General features: G+C 49.4%; 1 protein-coding gene across 1 annotated transcript in view; it reads left to right on the plus strand.

The window, feature by feature from the left end:
• ANTXR1 (ANTXR cell adhesion molecule 1) overlaps positions 1–20,587 on the plus strand; it is a 73,697-nt gene that overhangs the window by 28,110 nt on the left and 25,000 nt on the right. The window contains exons 11-14 of the mRNA XM_057402538.1: positions 2,166–2,235; positions 2,329–2,407; positions 9,629–9,724; positions 19,151–19,192. Coding sequence (XP_057258521.1) covers positions 2,166–2,235; positions 2,329–2,407; positions 9,629–9,724; positions 19,151–19,192 — 287 coding nt within the window. The remainder of the gene's footprint in view (positions 1–2,165; positions 2,236–2,328; positions 2,408–9,628; positions 9,725–19,150; positions 19,193–20,587) is intronic.

The raw sequence follows: 20,587 nt of genomic DNA on the forward strand, positions 1-20,587 counted from the left end.
GTGTTAAAACTTAATGCATATATTGAGGCTTTTATTATTATGGTTGGGAAGTACTCCAAGTGCTGGCTTGCCAAAAGGTTACACCCTGCTAATGGTGAAAGAAACTATTCCCTGATGCTGGAATAATAGATTTTGCAGGCTGCAGATAGTTGTTAAAGGTGCAGGACTGCTGGGTAGTGAGTTACAGGAATGTGAGCAGGAGCAAGGACCTTGTTGAAAGGGGACTCATGGAAAACAGATGGATCTTTGTGTGGTTTTTTTTCTGTTTCTTCCCTATATCCAACCTGAACTTCCCCTGTTTCAGTCTGAACCCATCACCCCTTGTCCTATCCCTACAGTCCCTGATGAAGAGCCCCTCTCCAGCATCCTTGTAGCCCCCTTCACACACTGGAAGCTGCCCTGAGGTCTCCACAAAGCTTCTCTTCTCCAGGCTGAACAGCCCCAATGTTCTCAGCCTGGCTCCATACGGGAGCTGCTCCAGCCCCTGAGCATCCTCATGGCCTCCTCTGGACTCTCTCCATCAGCTCCATGTCCTTATGCTGGAACTGCACACAGTGCTGCGAGTGGGGTCTCATGAGATCAGGGTCATCTCCTTTGACACGCTGCTCTCACTCCCAGTATATGGGCTGCATCAAGCAAGTAAGATGCCCAAGCTCTGCCCATGACTGGCATCTGAGCTGTGCTTCAGGCCTGGGCACCTTGTCTGTAGCATTGCTGATAGATACAGACATTGCCAATATATCCATTGCCAGTGGATATAGACATACACAGTGGGATTTCTTCCCGGTTACCCAGCAGCAATCGTTTCCTGGGCAGCAGAGACATGGAGTGGAGCGCTCCCCTCCCGGCCCTCCGTAGCTCTCCCACTCATGTTGTCAGCTGAGCGGAGGCCAAACCACAGAATTCCCATTCTGGCCGGGGATCCGGAGGTTGGGAGCGTTCAGCTCCATCTCTTCCTGCACCAGGCTGCAGCGAGCTCCTTCCGCAGCAAAGAGAAGCGGCGTTTCACCCGCGCATCCTGCAGACAGGGGTGTCGGGGCAGATGAGGAGTGCTGGTTTGGTTGGGTTCCCCGTGTAAGTTTTCCAGGAAGGAGTCAGACGGCTGGAGTTATGCAAACCAAATGGATCCTCTTTTGTTTAGAGCAAGGGAAAAGGATCTCTCATTTTTGTGGCGACGCACAGACATTCTCCAAGCAGAATCGTCTCTCCCTGTAGCCAGCCATGAGCTCCCTCCTGGGACCCGGCTCTGACAGACTGGGGAGAGAGAGGCACAACTTCCATGCAAGTTGGGGGTGGGAATAGAGAGAAAGAGAAACAAAAAGCTCATGGCATTGAAGCAGACGGCCTGGTGAAATCAAACTGACTTTGTTTTAGTGAACGCTGGCACGGGGAATTCTGTGGCCTTTGCTGCCAGTGTTAGTGAAGGAGAAAACAAGACATCGGTCTTCATTCTCTTGGCGTGTGTGTGCTGAGACAATGCCATATATTGAGGGGACTTGATGATATCTTCATAAATCAGGGTGAGAAGAGATCCAGGGCCAGACTCACCGCCACTGCACTGCTCTTGCTTGTGCAAGGTGGGGAAAGCTGCTGGTTTGGTTGGGTAACTCCACTGCAAAACAGAGTGTGTATGGGACGCAAGCTCAGCATCAATCCAGTGCCTGTGCTGCTGGCTGTGGGAAGTGTGGGATGTGCATCGTGTGCTTTAAGTGCCTCTTGTCTGTCTGCCTCTCTATTAATGAGGATGTAATCCAGATAGCATGGGGTTGGCAAAGGAATACCCTGTGTTAAATACACCTGCTCACAGTGTTTAATGGAAATGACTGTGTGCGTTCTTACTATAGAGCTGAGTTGGAAGGGATCTTAAAGCCCATCCAGTTCCAACCCCTGCCACAGGCAGGGACACCTTCCACTGGAGCAGCTTGCTCCAAGCCCCTGTGTCCAACCTGGCCTTGAGCACTGCCAGGGATGGGGCAGCCACAGCTTCTCTGGGCACCCTGTGCCAGCGCCTCAGCACCCTCACAGGGAAGAGCTTCTGCCTTTACCCCTTACACAGTGCTTGATCCTATTTATGCATCCAGAGTGAGGGAAAACATTAATTAAGCTTGGTCTTGAAGGCCCGTATTGCTGATCTGGTAATAAACCCCAGTATCTTTATCTTCCAGATGAGAAGCCTTTCGTAGTGGAAGATACCTACTTACTGTGCCCAGCGCCTGTGCTGCGAGAAGTTGGCATGTATGTGTTTCACTTTCCAGTGGAAGAATGAGTCTCTGTCCCCTCACTTTAACCTGTTCCTGACTTATTCCTTGTGGTTTGGCTCTTTTTCAGGGAAGCAGCTCTCCAAGTCAGCATGAACGATGGTCTGAGCTTCATCTCCAGCTCCGTCATCATCTCCAGCACACACTGTGTAAGGTTTGATTCATGCGCCTACGAAGATTCAGTAGGATGGTGGGACTTAGCAGCAGGTGTTTTACACTGGTGTTGGGTACTGTGGGAGCCTGGTGTGCAAAAGAGCTGTTTCTCTCTTTGAAAGGTGAGCTTGTGAGCGTGCTGATGTGACATCTTGTGTATCATGTGTGCCATAGCGTGGCAAAGCTCTTGAGTCTTCAGTACGCACCATGGACTCTGCTGTAGGATGCAGACCAGAACAGGACCAGCAGCCATTGGCCTGAAGGTGCCTGTATCTGCACAAGAAGCATGTCTGTGGGCTTTGTTAGCTAGTCTGGCTCCTCTTACAGCAATGTGCTGCTGCTGTGGAAGGTGTATGGGTGTTGTAATCACAGCCTTTGTCTGGACACCAGTGTGGACCAAAAGATGGTGAGGTTCTGCACTGCAGCAGCTGGTTTATGGCTTGTAGCAGGGAATTGCTGCGTTCAGTCTCTGGTGCAACCAGGCAGAGGATGATGAAACCATTTGGTTTGAAGATGCTGCTTATTTTAAGTCATGTCTATGAGGAATAAAGCATCAAATGACTTGTGCCGAAGGAGGAATTCACTTTGAGTTCAGAGCAGTCCTTTGTGCTTCAGTGTATACAGCTTTATCCATCTGTGAGCAGACTGAGCTGTTCTGGGAATGGTTGGGAGGCTGCTTTACTTCTCCTGTGTGCTTTTGGGAAGCCAGAGGAGTCTCACCAGCAAATCTGTCCATGGGTTGCGGTACTCCCTGCCCAGTGAAGGCACATTGTGCTTTATACAGGGCAAGTGAAAGGCTGGGATACATGGGTTACCAGCAGCCTGCTGCGCTCTACAATGGCTGATGCACAAGAGGAGAAAAGTCTTTTGTGTCCCTTGATCTTGCTGCTTGCTCAGCAAGGACCAGATTGTGTGGAAACAGAGTTTACAGGAGGGGGGTTATATTCCAAACCATACAACGACTTCCTTATGCCTTTAAAGGAGGGAATTAGTTCTATTAGTTAATCTTTTGGTTCGAGTTCTCTTTGCTCACTGGCATTTGGGTATTGTCAGCAGATTGCAGGCATACTTTGCCGTGTTTTGCTCGTATGAAGCAAGACCTGGGATAGAGTTCTTAGAGACAAGTTATCCCTTCCTGATAGGCTTCCTGCTGGGGCTGGAATGATTATTTCTAGGTTATAGGAGGTGAAATATCCGTTCCTCTGCTATTGTTTTAATTGCTGTTAAGGAACCTTCTTTTGCCTGTGCTTCACGGCAGTGCCTACCCCTCTGATGCCTCCAGCCTATGAAACTGGATTTGTAGCGCATCCGAGCAGCCAGAGTTCAAATCCAGTTTCACTACTGATGCTGCTTCTCCTGGGTGCATTAAGTGATGCTACTTGAATATCTGTCAGCTCCGAATTAGACCTCCCTGCTTGGGCTTTGGATGAGGTTTTGGGGTTCTGCTTTGTTCCAAGGGGTCCTACGTAAGCTAAAACAGGTTTGGAGCTCTAAAATCCGGGCCCTTTGGAATCCACTCGCCTGGACTGTGGGTGTCTGTTGTGCTTTGAGGGGCTTCTCGTTTTCCCTGGCTTTCTGCTTCCTGAAATGTGGGAAGCTTCAGGGATTGCAGCCCCCCAGCAGTGCAAGGACTGTCAGAAGTTAACCTGCATGGGTTCTGCCCCTGCTCAACTGCTCCTGCCTTCCAGGACCTGAGTACAGGCATGACTGTATGTGCTTTACTGTGTTCTTTCTATGGGATTCAAGGAACTGGTGCCTTGGGTTCCCAAAATAACATTGCCAGAAGGGCTTAGCTGTCGCTCTCTAAGCGAGCCTCCAGGCTTTCCTGTCCCCACTGCAGTTCCTTCCCTCTGCTGAAAGGGAATGGACCTTCTTCACTCAACAAAAGAAAGGAGGAGTGGGAGAGGCTCGGAAAGATCCCTTTATTGCAGAGGACCTTTCAGTGTTTCCATCGCCAAGCCCATTTGCAGCCACATAACGGTGATCCCTGATGGATCAGGTGGAGTGAAATCTCCATTTAAAGAGTCCACATTCAGTCCCTGCCAAGGCCAAGTACGAAACAGTCCACAGGAGGCCTCTGGGGGTTGGATTTGTTGTTCTTCTGCAGCTTTTTCAATGGGGGTTTTTAGAGGCAAGGGAGTTGGTCACACACAAGGGGCCCCTTGAAATCCCATGGGATGAGTACCACAGCTGTGCAACTCCACAGGCAGGCTGTGTCTGGCGCATCAAGAAGCATCATGAGAACAAAGCTCGACTCCCTGATCTCATGCAGGGGCGAAGGTGAGATTAAAGGTGGAGTTGAGTTGTCTGCCAATGGGAAAAAGCATTGATTGTGGAATCACATGGAATGGGCAGCCTTTGCCTCCAAGAAGGGCAAAAGAAAGCAAGGAAGGAGATAGAACCAGGTTAGTAAAGCAGATGCATTGGGCAGAGCATCGGTTTTATGGGATGCTGGAGCGCAGATGAAGCTCTAGCTCAGGGCAGGGTGATGTTCCATGTAAACATCCAGCTCACTTGTACCCTCCCTATGCATGGCCAGTATGATTTGTCCCTCAAAGGCTTTGCTGACTGCATAGCCCAGACTGGGGATTAGTGAGTGGCTTCTGGTAAAGCTGCTGTGACTGTAAATCAGGGGCTGCAGACAGCACTTTAATCCTGCTCCCCACTAACTTACTTATTGCCCAGTTAAACGAAGATAGGGCTGTCCTGAGTGTAATTTAGGGTGTTGTTTGGCCTGGGCTGTGTGACCACTGGCAGCAACCCCAACAGAGCAGGGGAATGGCTGGAATGAGTGTTGTTAAGGTTTGGAGACAGCCTGCTGTTTATATAAGGGGGATCAGATGCCAGCATCTCCACTACGACAAAGCTCAGCTGGCTGGAAGTATGTGATGACTTTGTCTCTTGGCTTCCTTGTCCTGTGGTTTAATCCCACACAACCACTCACTGTAGTGATAGGACAAGGGGTGATGGGTTTAAACTGAAACGGGGGAAGTTCAGGCTGGAGATAAAGAAGAAGTTCTTTACTGTGAGGGTGCTGAGGCACTGGAATGGGTTGCCTAAGGAAGTGGTAAATGCTGCATCCCTGGCAGTGTTCAAGGCCAGGTTGGACAGAGCCTTGGGGGGTTTAATGTGAGGTGTCCTTGCCCATGGCAAGGGGCTGGAACTGGATGATCTTAAGGTCCTTTCCAACCCAAACCAGTCTGGGATTCTATGGGGGAGAGAATCTGAAGGGTGAAAGTGAGAAAATTCATGGGTGGAGATAAAGAGAGTTTGCCAGGTAAAGCAAAAGCTGCACACAAGCAAAGCAAGGAGTTAATCCACCACTTCCATGGTCAGAATATGATATCATCATTATGATTAATGATGGGTTTAAAAAGCAGTTTCATCTCACTGCTGAAGTCGGGACTTTTGATAGCTGAAGGCACCAAGAACTAGAGCTCACTCTGCTAAACACAACCCCTCCTCTTGTTGTAACAGCAATAACATAAGGCCCAGGGCCAGAAGTGCAATGGGCACTGAGCAGCCTCAGCTTCCACTAGTGCTAAGACTAAGTGCAACTAATTCTTCCTCACCTATTAGTCTCAGCATAGCCCCAATTTGGTGTGTGAAGTTGCCCCACATCAGCCTTTAGTGCTCTGAGCCCAGTGTGCATTGGTATCACCCACACGAGCTAATGCCTGCAGAGTGCATGCTGCCATGGTGTCTGCTTGAAGTAGCAGCAAGTGATGGCTGGTGGAATTGGGAAGCCCTTAAGAAGGGGTTACTCCTGTTCCCATGTTGGGAGTTCAAAGAACTAGAAGAAGGCAGAAGTAAATCAATGGTGGGTATGGATTTGTCCCCCTGCAGATGTGCCCGGGGCAGGTTTCACACCAAGTGTGCTCAGGAAAAGGGATGTCCAATAGAGGACACATGAAGGCAGCGTGTGGAGGCAGGAAGCGAGTCCCACTCTGCTGCTGCCAAGTTCTGCAGTTCAAAAAGAGCATCTTGGAGAGGAGCCAGAATGAGAACTAAAATAAGGCTTTGTTCATCCTCTCAACTGGCCCCAGAAGAGGAAAACCCACTGCTGACCTCTGGCACTGGTAGCTCCCAGCCTCAGAACTGGAAGGGACAGCGTAGAGCAGGTCCTCCTGGGCAGCTCCCGATGGGAATAGCAGGGGTATCACTCAGTGATGTTCCTGCACTCCCTGTATCACCGAGTGAGAAACACACAGTGCTTCTCCACAAGGAGGAGAGATGATGGAGGTACCCACGTGTGGGCGGGGGGAAGGTTTCTGTGGCAGGATATTAGACCTGCTTTGCACTAGCATTGATTGAAACTCATCTTTATTCGCCATGTTCACAATGGATGTCTTCTTGGGTCATGCCGTGTTCCTTCAGGAGGAGGGCTTGGGGAATGGTGCTTGTAAAAAGGAGCATCTTCCAGCTGGAAAGGGGAAGTTCTTCCCTGTAGGGGTGCTGAGGTGCTGGCACAGGGTGCCCAGAGAAGCTGTGGCTGCCCCAAGGCCAACACAAGTTGTTTTCTTGGGCTGAATTGAGCCTGTTGTCAGTGTCGAGCACAGCTCCATGCATTATTCCATGGTTCAGCGTTTCCATGAACATTCTTGTTCCAAATTTTGATTAAAAGGAACAGAAAGGAATGAAACCAGACGTTCCAAAGGCTTCAGCCCTTCTTCAGCAGCTGTAACCCTGGGAGGAAGATTCAACGTGTCAGGGGAACCTCCACAAGCTCTTTGGGCAGGCGCTTTTCCTTGTTTCTGATTCAGTTTGGTTAAGTGGCAGTTTCCAGCTAAGCATAGTTCTAGCTGCATAAAACTATAGATAGTGCACAGGATGATAGCTAAGTTCTAGCAGAAGATGATCAAATAAAGATAAAACAACCCAAAAGCAGAGTTTAGGCCACTTTGGGTTATTAAGTGCGAGGCTGCACCTCAAACCCTGTGCTCAGCTCTGGGCCCCTCACTACAAGATAGACATTGAGGTGCTGGAGGGGGGACAGAGAAGGGCAATGGTGCTGGTGCAGGGCCTGGAGCACAGGGGTGATGGGGAACGGCTGAGGGAGCTGGGAGGTTCAGATGGAGAAGGCTCAGGGGGGTTCACTCCCTATAATTCTCCAGTTAGATGTCATGGTTTGCTGCTTTGAAGCTATGGTTGATCCCAGCAAACACAGTTTGGGTTTGTCTGAAGTAGTTTGATGATTGTTCAAATATGAGAAAAGGAATGAATCCACCTAGAATGACCTGGGGGGTGGGGAGGGTTTGCTATGTGAAGATGTTCAGCTGTTTGCTGAAGCATTGAATCTCAGCAGGTTCCACTTTGCGGATGATGGATGGGAGTTCATGTTGTCTGTCTGGAGGAGCAGTATCCCATGCACAGCTCTGTCTTCTCAATGAGCTTTTGTTTCGTGTTAGGGTCCACATTCCATTGCCAGAGATGTTCTGGGTGAATTCATCTCCCGTGTGGACTACATCTGTTGTTTCCAAGTGTCAAAGACCAGGTTGTCTTGATCCAAGTCTCCAGGAATTCCTTCTACACCAGAAAAGAGTTTGGAAGATGCTGTCAACCAGATTGGGGTTTTTCCATTACAATTCCCATTATGGCATGATGGGAGAGCATCTGGCCACCAAACTGCAGTGATGTGGAACTAGATGATCCTAAGGTCCTTTTCAACCCTAACCATTCTGTGATAGTATGACTCATGCAGGCACCCAGTTTTCCCATCCTCCAGGTCAGTCTGCCCTTGAATGTCCTTTATCTGGCACATTGGGATCTTGACACTTGGGTGGGGGTTTTACATGTCTGGCTCTTACATCAACCCGTCTCCAACAGGCTTAAGTCAGGACTGTCTGCTTGCTTAGCTTGGAGGAGGTTGAGGTTGGGTAGGAGTAGCACAGGGAAGTTGGCATGTGAGCCAAGAACATCTGCTTTGGGTGAAGAAATAACCCACACTGGGGTTTGATTGCTGCATGGGGCTGGCTTGTGCAGCAGTTTGTGGTGGTAACTGGTGTCGAAGAGCTGCTAATGCCTTTTTAAATGGGGAAGCATCCCACTTAGAGAGGAAATGATCTTCTAGAGTTAATGGCTTGTGATGTGAAAACCCCTGTGTCTTGTGTGATGGGGTGTGCATTCAATCCCCTTGAAGGGCTCATAGAAACAGAATGGTTTGGGTTAGAAAGGACCTTAAGATCATCCAGTTCCAACACCCCTGCACTGGGCAGGGACACCTCACACTAAACCATCTCACCCAAGGCTTTGTCCAACCTGCCCTTGAACACCACCAGGGATGGAGCATTCACAACCTCCCTGAGCAACCCATTCCAGTGCCTCAGCACCCTAACAGGAAAGAATTTCCTCCTTAGATCCAATCTAAACTTCCTCTGTTTCAGTTTGAACCCGTTACCCCTTGTCCTGTCACTACAGTCCCTAATGAAGAGTCCCTCCCCAGCATCCTTGTAGCCCCCTTCAGACACTGGAAGCTGCTCTGAGGTCTCCACGCAGCTTCTCTTCTCCAGGCTGAACAGCCCCAATGTTCTCAGCCTGTCTTCATACAGGAGCTGCTCCAGCCCCTGATCATCCTCGTGGCCTCCTCTGGACTTGTTCCAACAGTTCCATGTCCTTTTTATGTTGAGGACACCAGAACTGCACACAATGCTCCAAGTGAGGTTTCATGAGAGCAGAGCAGAGGGGCAGGATCACCTCCTTCAACCTGCTGGTCATGCTCCTTTCCAAGGCAGAGCTGCCTTGACAGCACTGCTCAGAGGAGCAGGATGACCTGAGCTGTGGACACATGGACATCTCACGTCGTGCTTTCTGTTGGGAGTGAATTCTAGCACTGCTTTTAGTTTATACCACAAGAGGGGAACAGGGTTACAGAGAAAGGAGAATGCTTTAATTGCAATGAAACACTGTGGTGTGAGCTCCCTTATCAATCTGTTCCTTTCACTCTTCACAATACTCTGAGGAATTGCAGTAATCTTGATCTGAAGTGCAAGGATCACAAGATCAAGACTAAACCTGTAACTCTGGGCAGTGAACTTGAGCTCTCAGCCTCTTTGCCATGGGGAGTGGGTGCCACATTGGATGCCTGAGGAAGGAGGAAAACTGCATTTGGTCTGAAGGGTAAACGGAGTATGGCAGTAGCCTCTGGGCACGTACTTGCCTGGAAGCAGGATGCATGGAGTGTTAGTGCTGCTCACACGCTCTCTGTGTTTCTCTTCCAGTCAGATGGGACCATCCTGGCTATTGCCTTGTTGATCCTCTTCCTCCTGCTGGCCTTGGTTCTCCTCTGGTGGTTCTGGCCCCTTTGCTGCACTGTGGTAAGTGACAGGAACCCTTTCAGTGATGCCTGAGTGTAAGAAACGAGTGGGAAGGAGGCAAAGCTTTCCAGTAAGGAAGAGCACAGGACTGGTCACTGAACAAGGCAGTGTTTCTTCCATCGCTGGCACTGATTGTGCTTCTATTTCATTTGCCTGACCTTTGGATTGTACCCATAAAACAGCACTGTTGCTGACATGCAGACCTTGTTGGGAGCCTTTTAGTCTTATTATTGGTTGTGGAAGAGATGACACAGTGAAGCTCTGCTTTTGCTTTGGGTCATGTTTGTGCTGCAAATACAGAACACGAATCAGGGATGCACAAACGGCAGCAGAACTGGAGCCTGGTTTTGGTGACTGGCTCTGTGTAATGTTCCAGATGCCTGTTTTAAAGCTGCCCAAACCAGCTCCATTGTGTGGGTCACTGCCATTAATCCTGATTTTAGATGACTTACCCAGTGCTGTAAACGTGCACCACGTTGTACCAAAGCTATGGTCCATTGGTGAGAGCTCTGAAGCCACAAACTGGAGGAGCAGTCACAGTGGAGGATAAGCTTCTGTGTTGAGATGTTCTCTATCCAGAAATAGGATGGAAATCTCCAATAAAAATAGAATTGTTTTATTCAGAACAATAAAAATCTGCGCTCTAAAAATGGGCAAAGGATCAGCAGTGTGGGAGGTGGCTCAGAGCCATTGGTCTCAACTAAGTGGCACCATCCCAGAGTCTTTGTTGGCACATCTGCATAGGAGGCAATGGAGATGTGCCCTGTACAGATGCTTACAGTGGGATGTGGTGGAGAGCTGAGGTGGCAGAGAGGAAAGGCTCGAGGTGATGGTGCTCTTTGAAGGTTCTGTTGCAGGAGGAAGATGAAGCTGATAAGAAAAGGACCCAAAGAAAAGCAGCAGGAGCAAAGGGAGTATGGAGCTGTGCCTAGGGAGGGTACTGTGGGTCGGCTGCATATAAAGTGATATAAAGATGGTCAGGGAACAGTGTTCTTTAAGTGTGAGAAATACAGATAAGCAAAGTGAGTGCAGCAGAGATAGGGAGCCTCTTGTCCACATGAATCCTTATAAGCTTAATGTCTTCCAGATTTAAATGCTGTACTTAGAAACCCTGTTGTAGATAAAAGCTTTTCCTCACCCTCTCTCCTCCTTTACCTCCCACATTCCCTCTTAGTAAGGTCTTCAAGTGGGGGCCCATCTCACTGATAGGTTCCAAATGTGAGTCCGACGCATGCTGGAAGGGTTTTAATTCAAGAGCCTGCAGGAAGCCTCTTCCATCTCTCCGGGATGGCAGTCTGGGATGTTTGGCAGCAGATCAGCATCTAAAATACCCCCTGTTGTGTTGCTTACCCAAAGAGCAAAAACCAAAGGCATCCGCATAGGAGTACCCAGCCTGTTTGGCTTAGGGCAGGGAGAAGGAGAGCAGAGCAGTGCTAACTTGCTGCTTTGGGAATGGCCCATTAAGGAATGCAGTGTTGTCAGAAGCACAGAGTGAACTAGGGGCAGAGGAACTGGCTTGCACAACAGACAAGGGAGGCAGGCAAGGAGTAACCTCCAGTAACCAAACCGCAGCCCCAGAGACACTGTGGGGATTGAAGCCCAGAGATGCTTCAGAGATAAACTCTTTCCTTACCGAGTATAAAGCTGTTTCTGAGTGACAAGCACGTTTCTAAACCCTGCAGTTCCTCTTGGCATGCTTTTTGATTAAATGGGAATCATTATCATCCAGCACTTCTTCAGGAAAGACACCAAGCCAGCTCCATCCCTGGAGTAAATGGACTGAAGTCAATAGACTTACTCTGGAGATTCAGCTGGAGCCCAGTTTCTCCTTGGCATGCATCCATAAAGGAATGCTGTTTCCAAATGTATCCAAGTTTATTGGCCTCAGAAGGATTCTGGGATGAAGGCTGGAATTTACCACTCTGTTTTACAGTAGATGCAGTTGCTGCTGAGTGCATCAGAACAATAACAAGGTCTTTGCTGGGCCTTGGTACCAGCACAGGCAAATTTCCCTTGGTACCTGTGGATATTGCAAAGCCAGGAGCCAGGCACTGACCTTTCCAAAGGCTTCAAGGATGGTTATCCAAAACCAACAGAAAACAAAGCAAACAGACACCCCCAGCACTGTTATCCCAGGAGAAAGAGGGCAAACACAAAGCCATCTGTAACAGGGTGACCCCACTTTCCCTGAGCAGAACATATCTGCAAGACACCAAATGCCACATCCTGGCCTCGTTGATGCTTGTGGGCATTTTGCTGTTGCCTCCTGTTCCTCCTCCTTCCTGAGCACAGCGTAACCTGCAATCTGAGCAATCATAGTCAGAACTGTGTGTGCAAGAGGCTCTTTAGGTGCCCAGGGATGGAATTGGTCTGGGTAGGAGGCCAACATAAGGTTTAGGTTTCATATTGATGTAACCCAAATAGATTTGAATGGAAACAGAAGCCAAATAGATAATAAGCATCCAAAACTGTCTTAACATGGATTTTATAGGCACATTGTTTGATTGGCTTGGAAATGGAGCTGGTTGAAGTGTTTGGCTTGTGCAGTGAAGGCATAGTTAATGCAATAGTTGGAAGGACTGAATGTGCTGGGACACTTTCCCTGTCCCAATATACAGCACACAGCGAGCAAGTGTCTCCCATGGACACTTGGAGTTGCCAGATCCAGATCTGTGCTTTAGCCACACTTTGCACAGGAGCAGGATCTGCCTGATCTACCCCTGCAGTCCTGATCCAGCTCTGGGGCAGCAGCACAAGAGGGACGTGGAGCTGTTGGAGCAGGTCCAGAGGAGGCCATGGAGATGCTGCGAGGGCTGGGGCTGCTCTGCTCTGGAGCCAGGCTGAGAGAGCTGGGCTGGGGCAGCCTGGAGAAGAGAAGGCTCCTGAAGGGGAGACCTGAGAGCAGCTCCAGTGCCTGAAGGGGCTGCAGGAAACCTGGAGAGGGGCTTTGGGATATAAGGATATAGGGACAGGCCAAGGGGAATGGCTTTAACCTGCCAGAGGGGAGGTTTGGATGATGTGGTGCCTGCAGCCAACCTTGTCCAGGGGATAAAATGCAGAGGATATGAGGATATGCAGCTGTGACTGGGACACAAAGCGTTTTAGGCACAAGAAGCTGGTGTTGTTAATAGCCCACTTAGCCTGTATCTGCACCATCTTACTCCTTTGTACACTGCAGCTTTTCAAATCCAGGGGTGGGGTAAGTGCATACGAGAGGTGTTGGCATGGGAGCATCTAACACCATTTTTAAATCAAAGCTGTTTTCTGGAAGGCAGCGTGGAAGAACCCAGCAATTTGCTTGGCTCTGCCTGGAAACAGAAAGCTGGATGGGGAAAAATGCAGAAAATATATATTAAAACCATATGAAAACCACGGCTAAACTGGAGGAAGAGGAGGGGAGGAAATGCACCGGCTCTACAGCAACCCTGAAGAGTCATAACCTTACATGGAGCCTGTTGGCTTGATGGAGATGACTTACAACAGTCCATGTATCCCGATTCCCAACCGCTCCCATGTGCACAGGGCCCAGTTTTCCTGCAGTTACATGATTTTCATAGACTCCCTTCCCATCCTCGCAAGGAAGAAGTTCTGCCCTATATCCAACCTCAACTCCCCATGTTTGGGACGTGGTAGCACTGTTACTGTAGGTTTAAAGTGGTGGAAAAGAAGAGAACCTGCCTTTGCAATTGCAGCACGCAAATGGCAGCAAGAGGATGAAGACAGTGTCATTCTTCATCCAGAGTCCCCACACAGCTCACTGCTCCTCAGCCTCCTGTCAGTTGGATCACAATGGGTTAAATATGGATATCATAGAATAGTTAGGGTTGGAAAGGATCATGCTCTATAAGTGGCTGCCTTTAAGCAGGCTAGCATGGAGCCTGATAATAGCATAACAAAGGCGTTTGGCTTGGGCTAATACTATCATCTCCACGGCAGCCCAGGTAGAGAAGTGGGTTAGTAGAACAGCACCAGGCATTAACTGGGGTGCTTTGACATGCTGTGTGATGGCTCATTACCAAAGACTTGAAGCCAAATTCTCCATCTGGGGTGTCTAAACAATGCATCTTCATGGAGATCATTTGAAGAGCAGCAAGTTACCATTTGCCTTTGGAGGATATGCCTAGACTACAGGTTCCTAAACCACTTCACTTGCTACTGCATTTTCTTAAGGCCAGATCCAAAAGCCAATTGCATGAATCTGGACCAGGTTCAGCGCCCTTTGTTCCAGACCACAACAGATACTTAATGTGAGGGAGGCCCTGTTGCTCTTTGCCCTTGTGCTGCATGGGAAGTAATTCACTCAATAAAGATGACTTCTTCCTTTGGTTTTTAACCTGGTCTCCTCTCACCTCTTCCAAAGGAAGTTGGCTCAGTCCAGCTCAGGAGAAAGAGATCTTTAGGACATGGTTTTAACCAGGAAATTCACTAGGAATCAGAGAGTGAGAGCAAGGAATTCTGCATGTAGGAGAAAGTAGTGATGATGTTTTCCTTTAGTCCAGAAAATGAATGTTATTCACATGGGTTTCCAAAGAAAGTGGGTCAGACACTTGGAGCAAACCCCATGGATTGTGGCCCTGTTCGTCTGTGGCAGTGAAACAGCCTAGGGAAAGGAATGGCCTTTGCAGATGCATTCCCTGGAGAGCTGCCTGTCAGCCCCATGCCAACTGTCCCAGGTTAGTGCAATGGAAGGGTTTTTCCTCCGTGATGCCGTGTCTTCAATATGGGGATGATTTTGACGTGCGCTGTGATGTACTGAATGTGGTTTGTGCTTGTCAGCTTCCAAAGGGTGTTCTGGGGTGAAAGAGCCTCTTCTTCTAGTTCTGATGAGTTAAAATTGGCACTCCTGGGTGTGCTCCAGGCTGACCAGAGCAGTTAACTTCAAAGGATGAGTTAGCTTTCCTGTTGGATTCCATGGACCTCCTGCTCGGGCGGCTGGGAAGAAGAATGGGTTGGACTGCAGGTGGAACAGGGACAGGCTCCTGCTTGTATTACTTGACCCTGCTTGAGGTGTAGACTAAACCTCCAAGGCTTTCACGGGGACTTAGAAGACATGGCAGATATAAACCAAGTAAAAAGCAATCGTTCTTTTCCCCAGCTCATAACTAAAGTATGAGTCTGTCCCAGGACTTAGCAGAGGTCAGACCTATAAATACGTGAGGGGAGGGGAGAGAAAAAGGATGAGTCAGATGGGTCAGAGTTACTGCTATAAAAAACCCCAACCCCTGTTTATTGGGATAACACAAATACAGATTCTGTGTTCTCCGGAAGAATGAAGGTAACTGAGGACAAAGGATCTGCTCAGTTGACTGCCTCCTCCCTTACCAAGTTTTGGTCATGATTAGAGGCTAAGTAAGTCCTTTATTTCTGATTTTGGACTGTTTTCTCATCAGCCTTCATCGTAAATGATGCTCTGTTCCATCTTCAAACAGATGCACTTCACTGACAAGAAACATATTGCCCCTATTTATCATATTAAACTCTGGGGACAGTTACTCGAGTATGTGCTTGCTGGACACTGTAAACTGGTGGAGATTTCTGCTCTCCCAACACGGAAAACATCCTAGACACATTCCTGGATTCAGCATGTGCTCTCTTCTGCTTGAATGGCTACAGAAATGTCAGGGCAATAGCCAGCCAGTCCTTTCCAGTGCTTTGGAACGTGCAGGAGGTGGCTGATAGAGTTCCTCTGCTTGGTTATCCATCGCAAGCATCCGCTTCTCTGTGCCACCAGTGTGGGACAGCCAGCAGAGCCCTGTGTCTACCACAGGCACGGTGACATCTGTGAGGAAAGGAAAAGAATTCCTTTACCATCCTGAACTGCTGGCAACTGCTCTCCAAGTTCCTTCCTCAGCCAAGGAAAGCCGATGGCCACCTCTCCATCCCACAGGAAGCAAAGCACCAGTGTAGGCAGTGGTGGAGTCACCATCCCTGCAGACGAGACCCTCAGTGCCATGGGTTGGTGGTGGCCTTGGCAGTGCTGGGGAATGGTGGAACTCAATGAGCTTAAAGCTCTTTTCCATTCCATGGTTTCACAGCACGGTGATGCTGTAGGAACCCTCAGGTGCTCCTCACCCAGTGAGAAAGCAGAGCTGCTGAATGATCCCATTTTTTCCTCTCTCAAACACGGAGGCAGGAGCTCCGGTTGCAGCAGCCATCCCAGGACTGGCCTGGGGTTATCCAAACACTTGCAGTGCACATGCACATGCACAAACACAGCAGCCTTGCCAAGCTGAGCTGGCCCCAATGTCTTGCTTGGCCACGGGTGTTCCCAGCCGATTGCATTCCACAGACCCACGTGTGGCAATGGGGAAGGTGAGAGGTGCTGCCCAGGATGAAGTGCGGTGGCCAGAGCCGACTGGTCCTCACTGGGACCTGCAATGGGGTCCCTTCAATGGCCTTTTCCCTCTTGTACCTGAGTCGTTGTTCCTATCTCTGCGAAGTGAGCAGGGGCGAGGGCCTGGGACCTTTCTCACACCCTGCTCACTTGTGGGAGATGGCACCAAGGTCCCGTGTGCTTCACCGCCTTCAGAATCAGGCTCCGTGCGTATACAGCTGTAAGGATGCAAAGGGAGAAGGAGAGGGGTTGTGCTCTTTGCAGACTAAAAGCCTTTCCAGACCTGGGCAGAGAGACAGAAGATACATTTCTGTAAGGTCTGAACTTGAGACTAACCTCTCCCCATCTTTGGACCTGTCCAAGCGAACCCATCCAAGTTGGCAGCGTACGGGGTGCTCCGTTGCTCTTAGAAAGGAATAGCACTGAAAAATGGAAGGAATCTCTTTTATTATCTTTCTTCTTTTGTTTTCCTTTTTCCCTCTTGAGCCAGAATAGGGAAAGCTCGATCTGCTCATGAAATCACTTGGTTTGTGTGTATGTGCATGCATATGTTATGAGAAGGAATGAAAATCATGACAAACACAGCCACCTCTTCATTTCCAAGTCTGGAACCTCCAGAGTTCCTAGTGATTCTGGCTGAGAAGCTTTGTTTGGATGCTGAGCTGGACCAAATGTGCTGGATGGATCGTCCTGAGGTTTCATGCCAATGCAAATGAGAACATTTACTCTGAAACCCATCACGTTCCACCAGAACAGGCGAATGAGGCCACTTCCAGTAGGTGTACTTTGGATCAGGCATCTGATGTTTCTCAGCATCCAATGGGTTTAAATGAAGGGGTTGGGTTCAAAAGGAGGTCTGCTGATAAGTGCCATCCCTTACACTGACCAAAACAAGTCTAAAAACGTGGCTAGGAAAATGTGCTGTGTATTTTGGAGCATTGTATGTGCTGTGTCAGTATATATCGTGTCAGGAGGCATAGAAAAGATTATGTTGTCTCCATCCAAGAATGCCAGAGAGGGGCTCTTTATGAGGGACTGTAGCAATAAGACAAGGGGTGATGGGTTCAAACTGAAACACAAGTTCAGGCTGGAGATAAGGCAGAAGCTCTTCCCTGTGAGGGTGCTGAGGCGCTGGCACAGGGTGCCCAGAGAAGCTGTGGCTGCCCCATCCCTGGCAGTGCTCAAGGTCAGGTTGGACACAGGGGCTTGGAGCAAGCTGCTCTAGTGGAAGGGGTCCCTGCCTGTGGCAGGGGGTGGAGCTGGATGAGCTTTAAGCTCCCTTCCAACACAAACCAATCTGTGATTCTACTTCTAACCAAGGAGTTTTGAGTAAACCCTGCTGGTACCCATGGTTTCCTTCCCACAGAGCAGGAGCCTGATGCAGACAACCCTTCATCATTTGCTTTCCAGCAGGAAAAAGAGCCACTGTACCTGGAGCTTCAAGCACAAGCTGGGAATTGCAGACAGGGAGTGATGGATGCTTTACCAGTCAGCCTGAGCTCCTCTGGGCATCACCCTAATGGCACAGCCGGACCTCGGTTGCGCTGTGCCTGATGAGCAGGGCAGCGGATGCACCCACCACGCTCCTGTCCAATGTCATTTCATGCTTCCACATGTGCTTTGTGCTTCTGTGCCTATAAATAGAGACTCCGTGTCCATTCCTGATGCACCACAGCTCTTTAGCACTGCACCCATCACTGCTGTGGGCTGAGATGCAAAGGCCTGACCCAGCCTTGGTATCTTCCATAGCCAGAGGCGCATGCTCTTCGTTAATGGCCACATTGCATGACTGGGGCTTTGCAGAGGGAAATAAAACCAGTGAGCTCATCAGAGAGGAAAAACACGAGTGAAAGGAGCTGTGTAAATATTTATCTCTTCAGGGCCTTTAATGTGACTGTCATTTTCCCCTTCTGCATTTGAGCAGCCGCGTTGTTAGTGTTTGGCACTGTGAGGTTTGGGTTGGTAGGGTCAGTTTTAAGCCTACCCATGTGTAGTCTATGCCCATGAAGCCTTTACACCTAATACCCACTCCTGGTTGGAGCTGAGGACACTCAGTGCCACCTCCACAGGCTCCCAGCATCCTGACAGCATCTGCTTCCTGGCCTGGGGTGTAAAGAAAGAGCTGCTCATCCAGATGGACTGCAAATAAGGGGGGAAGATCCACCCCTGGGGCAATCACTGCTGTTTGGGCTGGGTTCAGTGGCTATGCATTGGGGTGCATCTTGTGTAAGGGAGGGACATTTGACGTGCCTACATGCAACTGCTTTCCCTTTGGAAGGCTTTTTGTTGCTCTTGGAGTGGAGGGCTGTGGAAACAGCCAAGTGCCTGCTGAGCCCTCGATGCAAACTTTTTGCATGAAATAATAGCCTCACGCCCATAGAAACTTCAATTGTTTCTATGGAAAATATCCTGGACCACTGTAAAACCTCACCCTGCTTGCTTTATTCCAACCCCTGGGACAGCCTCAAATCTGTACATATATATATGTCTATCTTCTCAGCTTATGAGAGTGAACTGCGTTAGCCTGATAATGTGAAAAGCATTCTGGAGGAGAGCATGGCACAGCCTCTGGAATGCAGAAGGCCTGGGAGAACAGAGTCTGGGGGGGTTATTGCTGCTTTGCAGTGTCTCCAGGGCATTTCACGTCATCCTGGTTTCACTTGCCAGTCATTGTTGAGGCCATTTGAGGCAGGGTTTGAGCAGCAGCCGGAAGAAGGAGACACTGATTTGATGTGGGTGTTTGGGTGAAACGGTGCCTACGGCTCCTGCTGGGATCAGGAGGCTGGAAGATGAAGGGTATGGGACTGAATTTGCTGTTAGCCCACACAGAGCAGGGGTCACATAGCAGGTGCTGTGAGTCTGGAGCTGTGACTGGGAGATGTCTCCATGGCAGGGCTCTGGGATGCCTCCAGTCTCCCCTCTTGCTCTCAGTGCCCGACGCCAGCAGCACACAGAGCCCCGTGACTGAGCTCAGGGATGTTCACAGCCGTGGCTGCTGGTGCTTTCTCTTTGGGGTTGGTTTTGGTGATGTTTGAATCGTGCTAAAGAGTGAAGGAAGAATTTACTGTTCTGTTTCTCTTTGATCCTTCCAGATCATCAAAGAGCCCCCCCCTCCTCCTGCAGAAGACAGCGAGGTGAGTAACACCATCAGCCTCATTTCCTTAGTGTTTGGGACAAGGCTTTGCTCAGACTCCTCATGAGAGGCTGGGATCAGTTAAACCTTTGTGCTCAGCTCTGTAGCCTTAAAGCCAACAGTGATTTAGCTAAGCTACAGGCTTTGTAATTGATGTCTACCACGTGTTTCACTCTGCTCGCTTTGCTTGCTATAGAGATAGAGATGTGTGTGTTTAGGAGTGACTGTAGATGAGGAATACAAGCACCTCCATTGAGCAGGTAGGGAAGGACAGCCAATACTTGGTACTGCAGGAATGACTGTAGATGTACAGTACAAGTACCTCCATTGAGCAGGTAGGCAATACTTCCACTTGGTACTGCAGAGTTAGGCTGTGATTCACAGAAAGGACAACCCTTAAGTCTACGTTGTTGAAGTTATGGAACCCAAACATGTGCTCATCTGCTTGGGAAGGCACAGCAATGATTTTGGTGGTTTAGCATCTAAAACGACTCTTGGCAGCGGAGTGGAAACTCACGATGCTGATCCCTTGGACCACAGTTGCTGTGGGTAAAGGCAGCCCCATGGTCTCTGCAATGTGTCTGAAGACAGTGGGCAGGAGTAAAACCATCCTGGCCTCAGAAGAGCTGCAGAGAGGGAAGTTTTACTAGAGAGAAGCAGTGAAGAAGCATTAAACCCATCTCAATTCTGCTTGTGCTCTTTAGGTCAATCTAACAACAAATGGCTTAAAGCTGCGTCACCAGTGCTCAGGTCTAATGTAGATTCTGCCCAGAAACACGCTCACTTCTTGATCTGCCTCTTCCTGTGGCCTCCTGCTTCCAGCACATGATGAGTCTCCTCTTCACTTCCACTGTTTTGCATGTGGGATTTCACTGCAGGTCCCTGGGCTGAGTTGCATTGATGTCAGTGGGAGCTTTTCCATTGACTTCACTGGGCTTTGGATCAGTTCCTCTTAACTATGCAAGTAAAAGAAGACTTAGACCTCTGCTCAGAGGGATTTGGTTGCTTCCCTTGCTTTTTGCATGTGGAGACAAATTCATTGCCTGCTTCAGCTTGCAAATGGAAAAGCTGGAATGATCCTCAACGTCTGCCCTTAGTGTCTGTGCCAAGGCAGGCAAACACCCTCAAAACTCAGCCCATATGCAATGCTCCATATGGAATCCAACCCAGCTTCTGCTGCAGAGGAATAGCTCAGGGCATCTGGAGCCCAGGCCAGCGCTAGAACCTGTCTTAGTGCCACTCATCCCCTTCAGCCCAGGCCAGAAGGAAACCTCCAAACCTGAGCATTCCTGGACCTGAGGGAGGTTTGCGTTTGGATCCAGTGCTCCCCATGCCTCTCTTTTGGGCTGTTTTCCAAGGTAGCCATTCCTCTTCGGGCTGTGTCTCAATCCACCAG

Source organism: Pezoporus wallicus, unplaced genomic scaffold (assembly GCF_028554395.1).
Source record: "Pezoporus wallicus isolate ANWC-B61680 ecotype Strahan unplaced genomic scaffold, APGP_CSIRO_Pwel_v1 contig_2348, whole genome shotgun sequence".
Classification (NCBI taxonomy): domain Eukaryota; kingdom Metazoa; phylum Chordata; class Aves; order Psittaciformes; family Psittacidae; genus Pezoporus; species Pezoporus wallicus.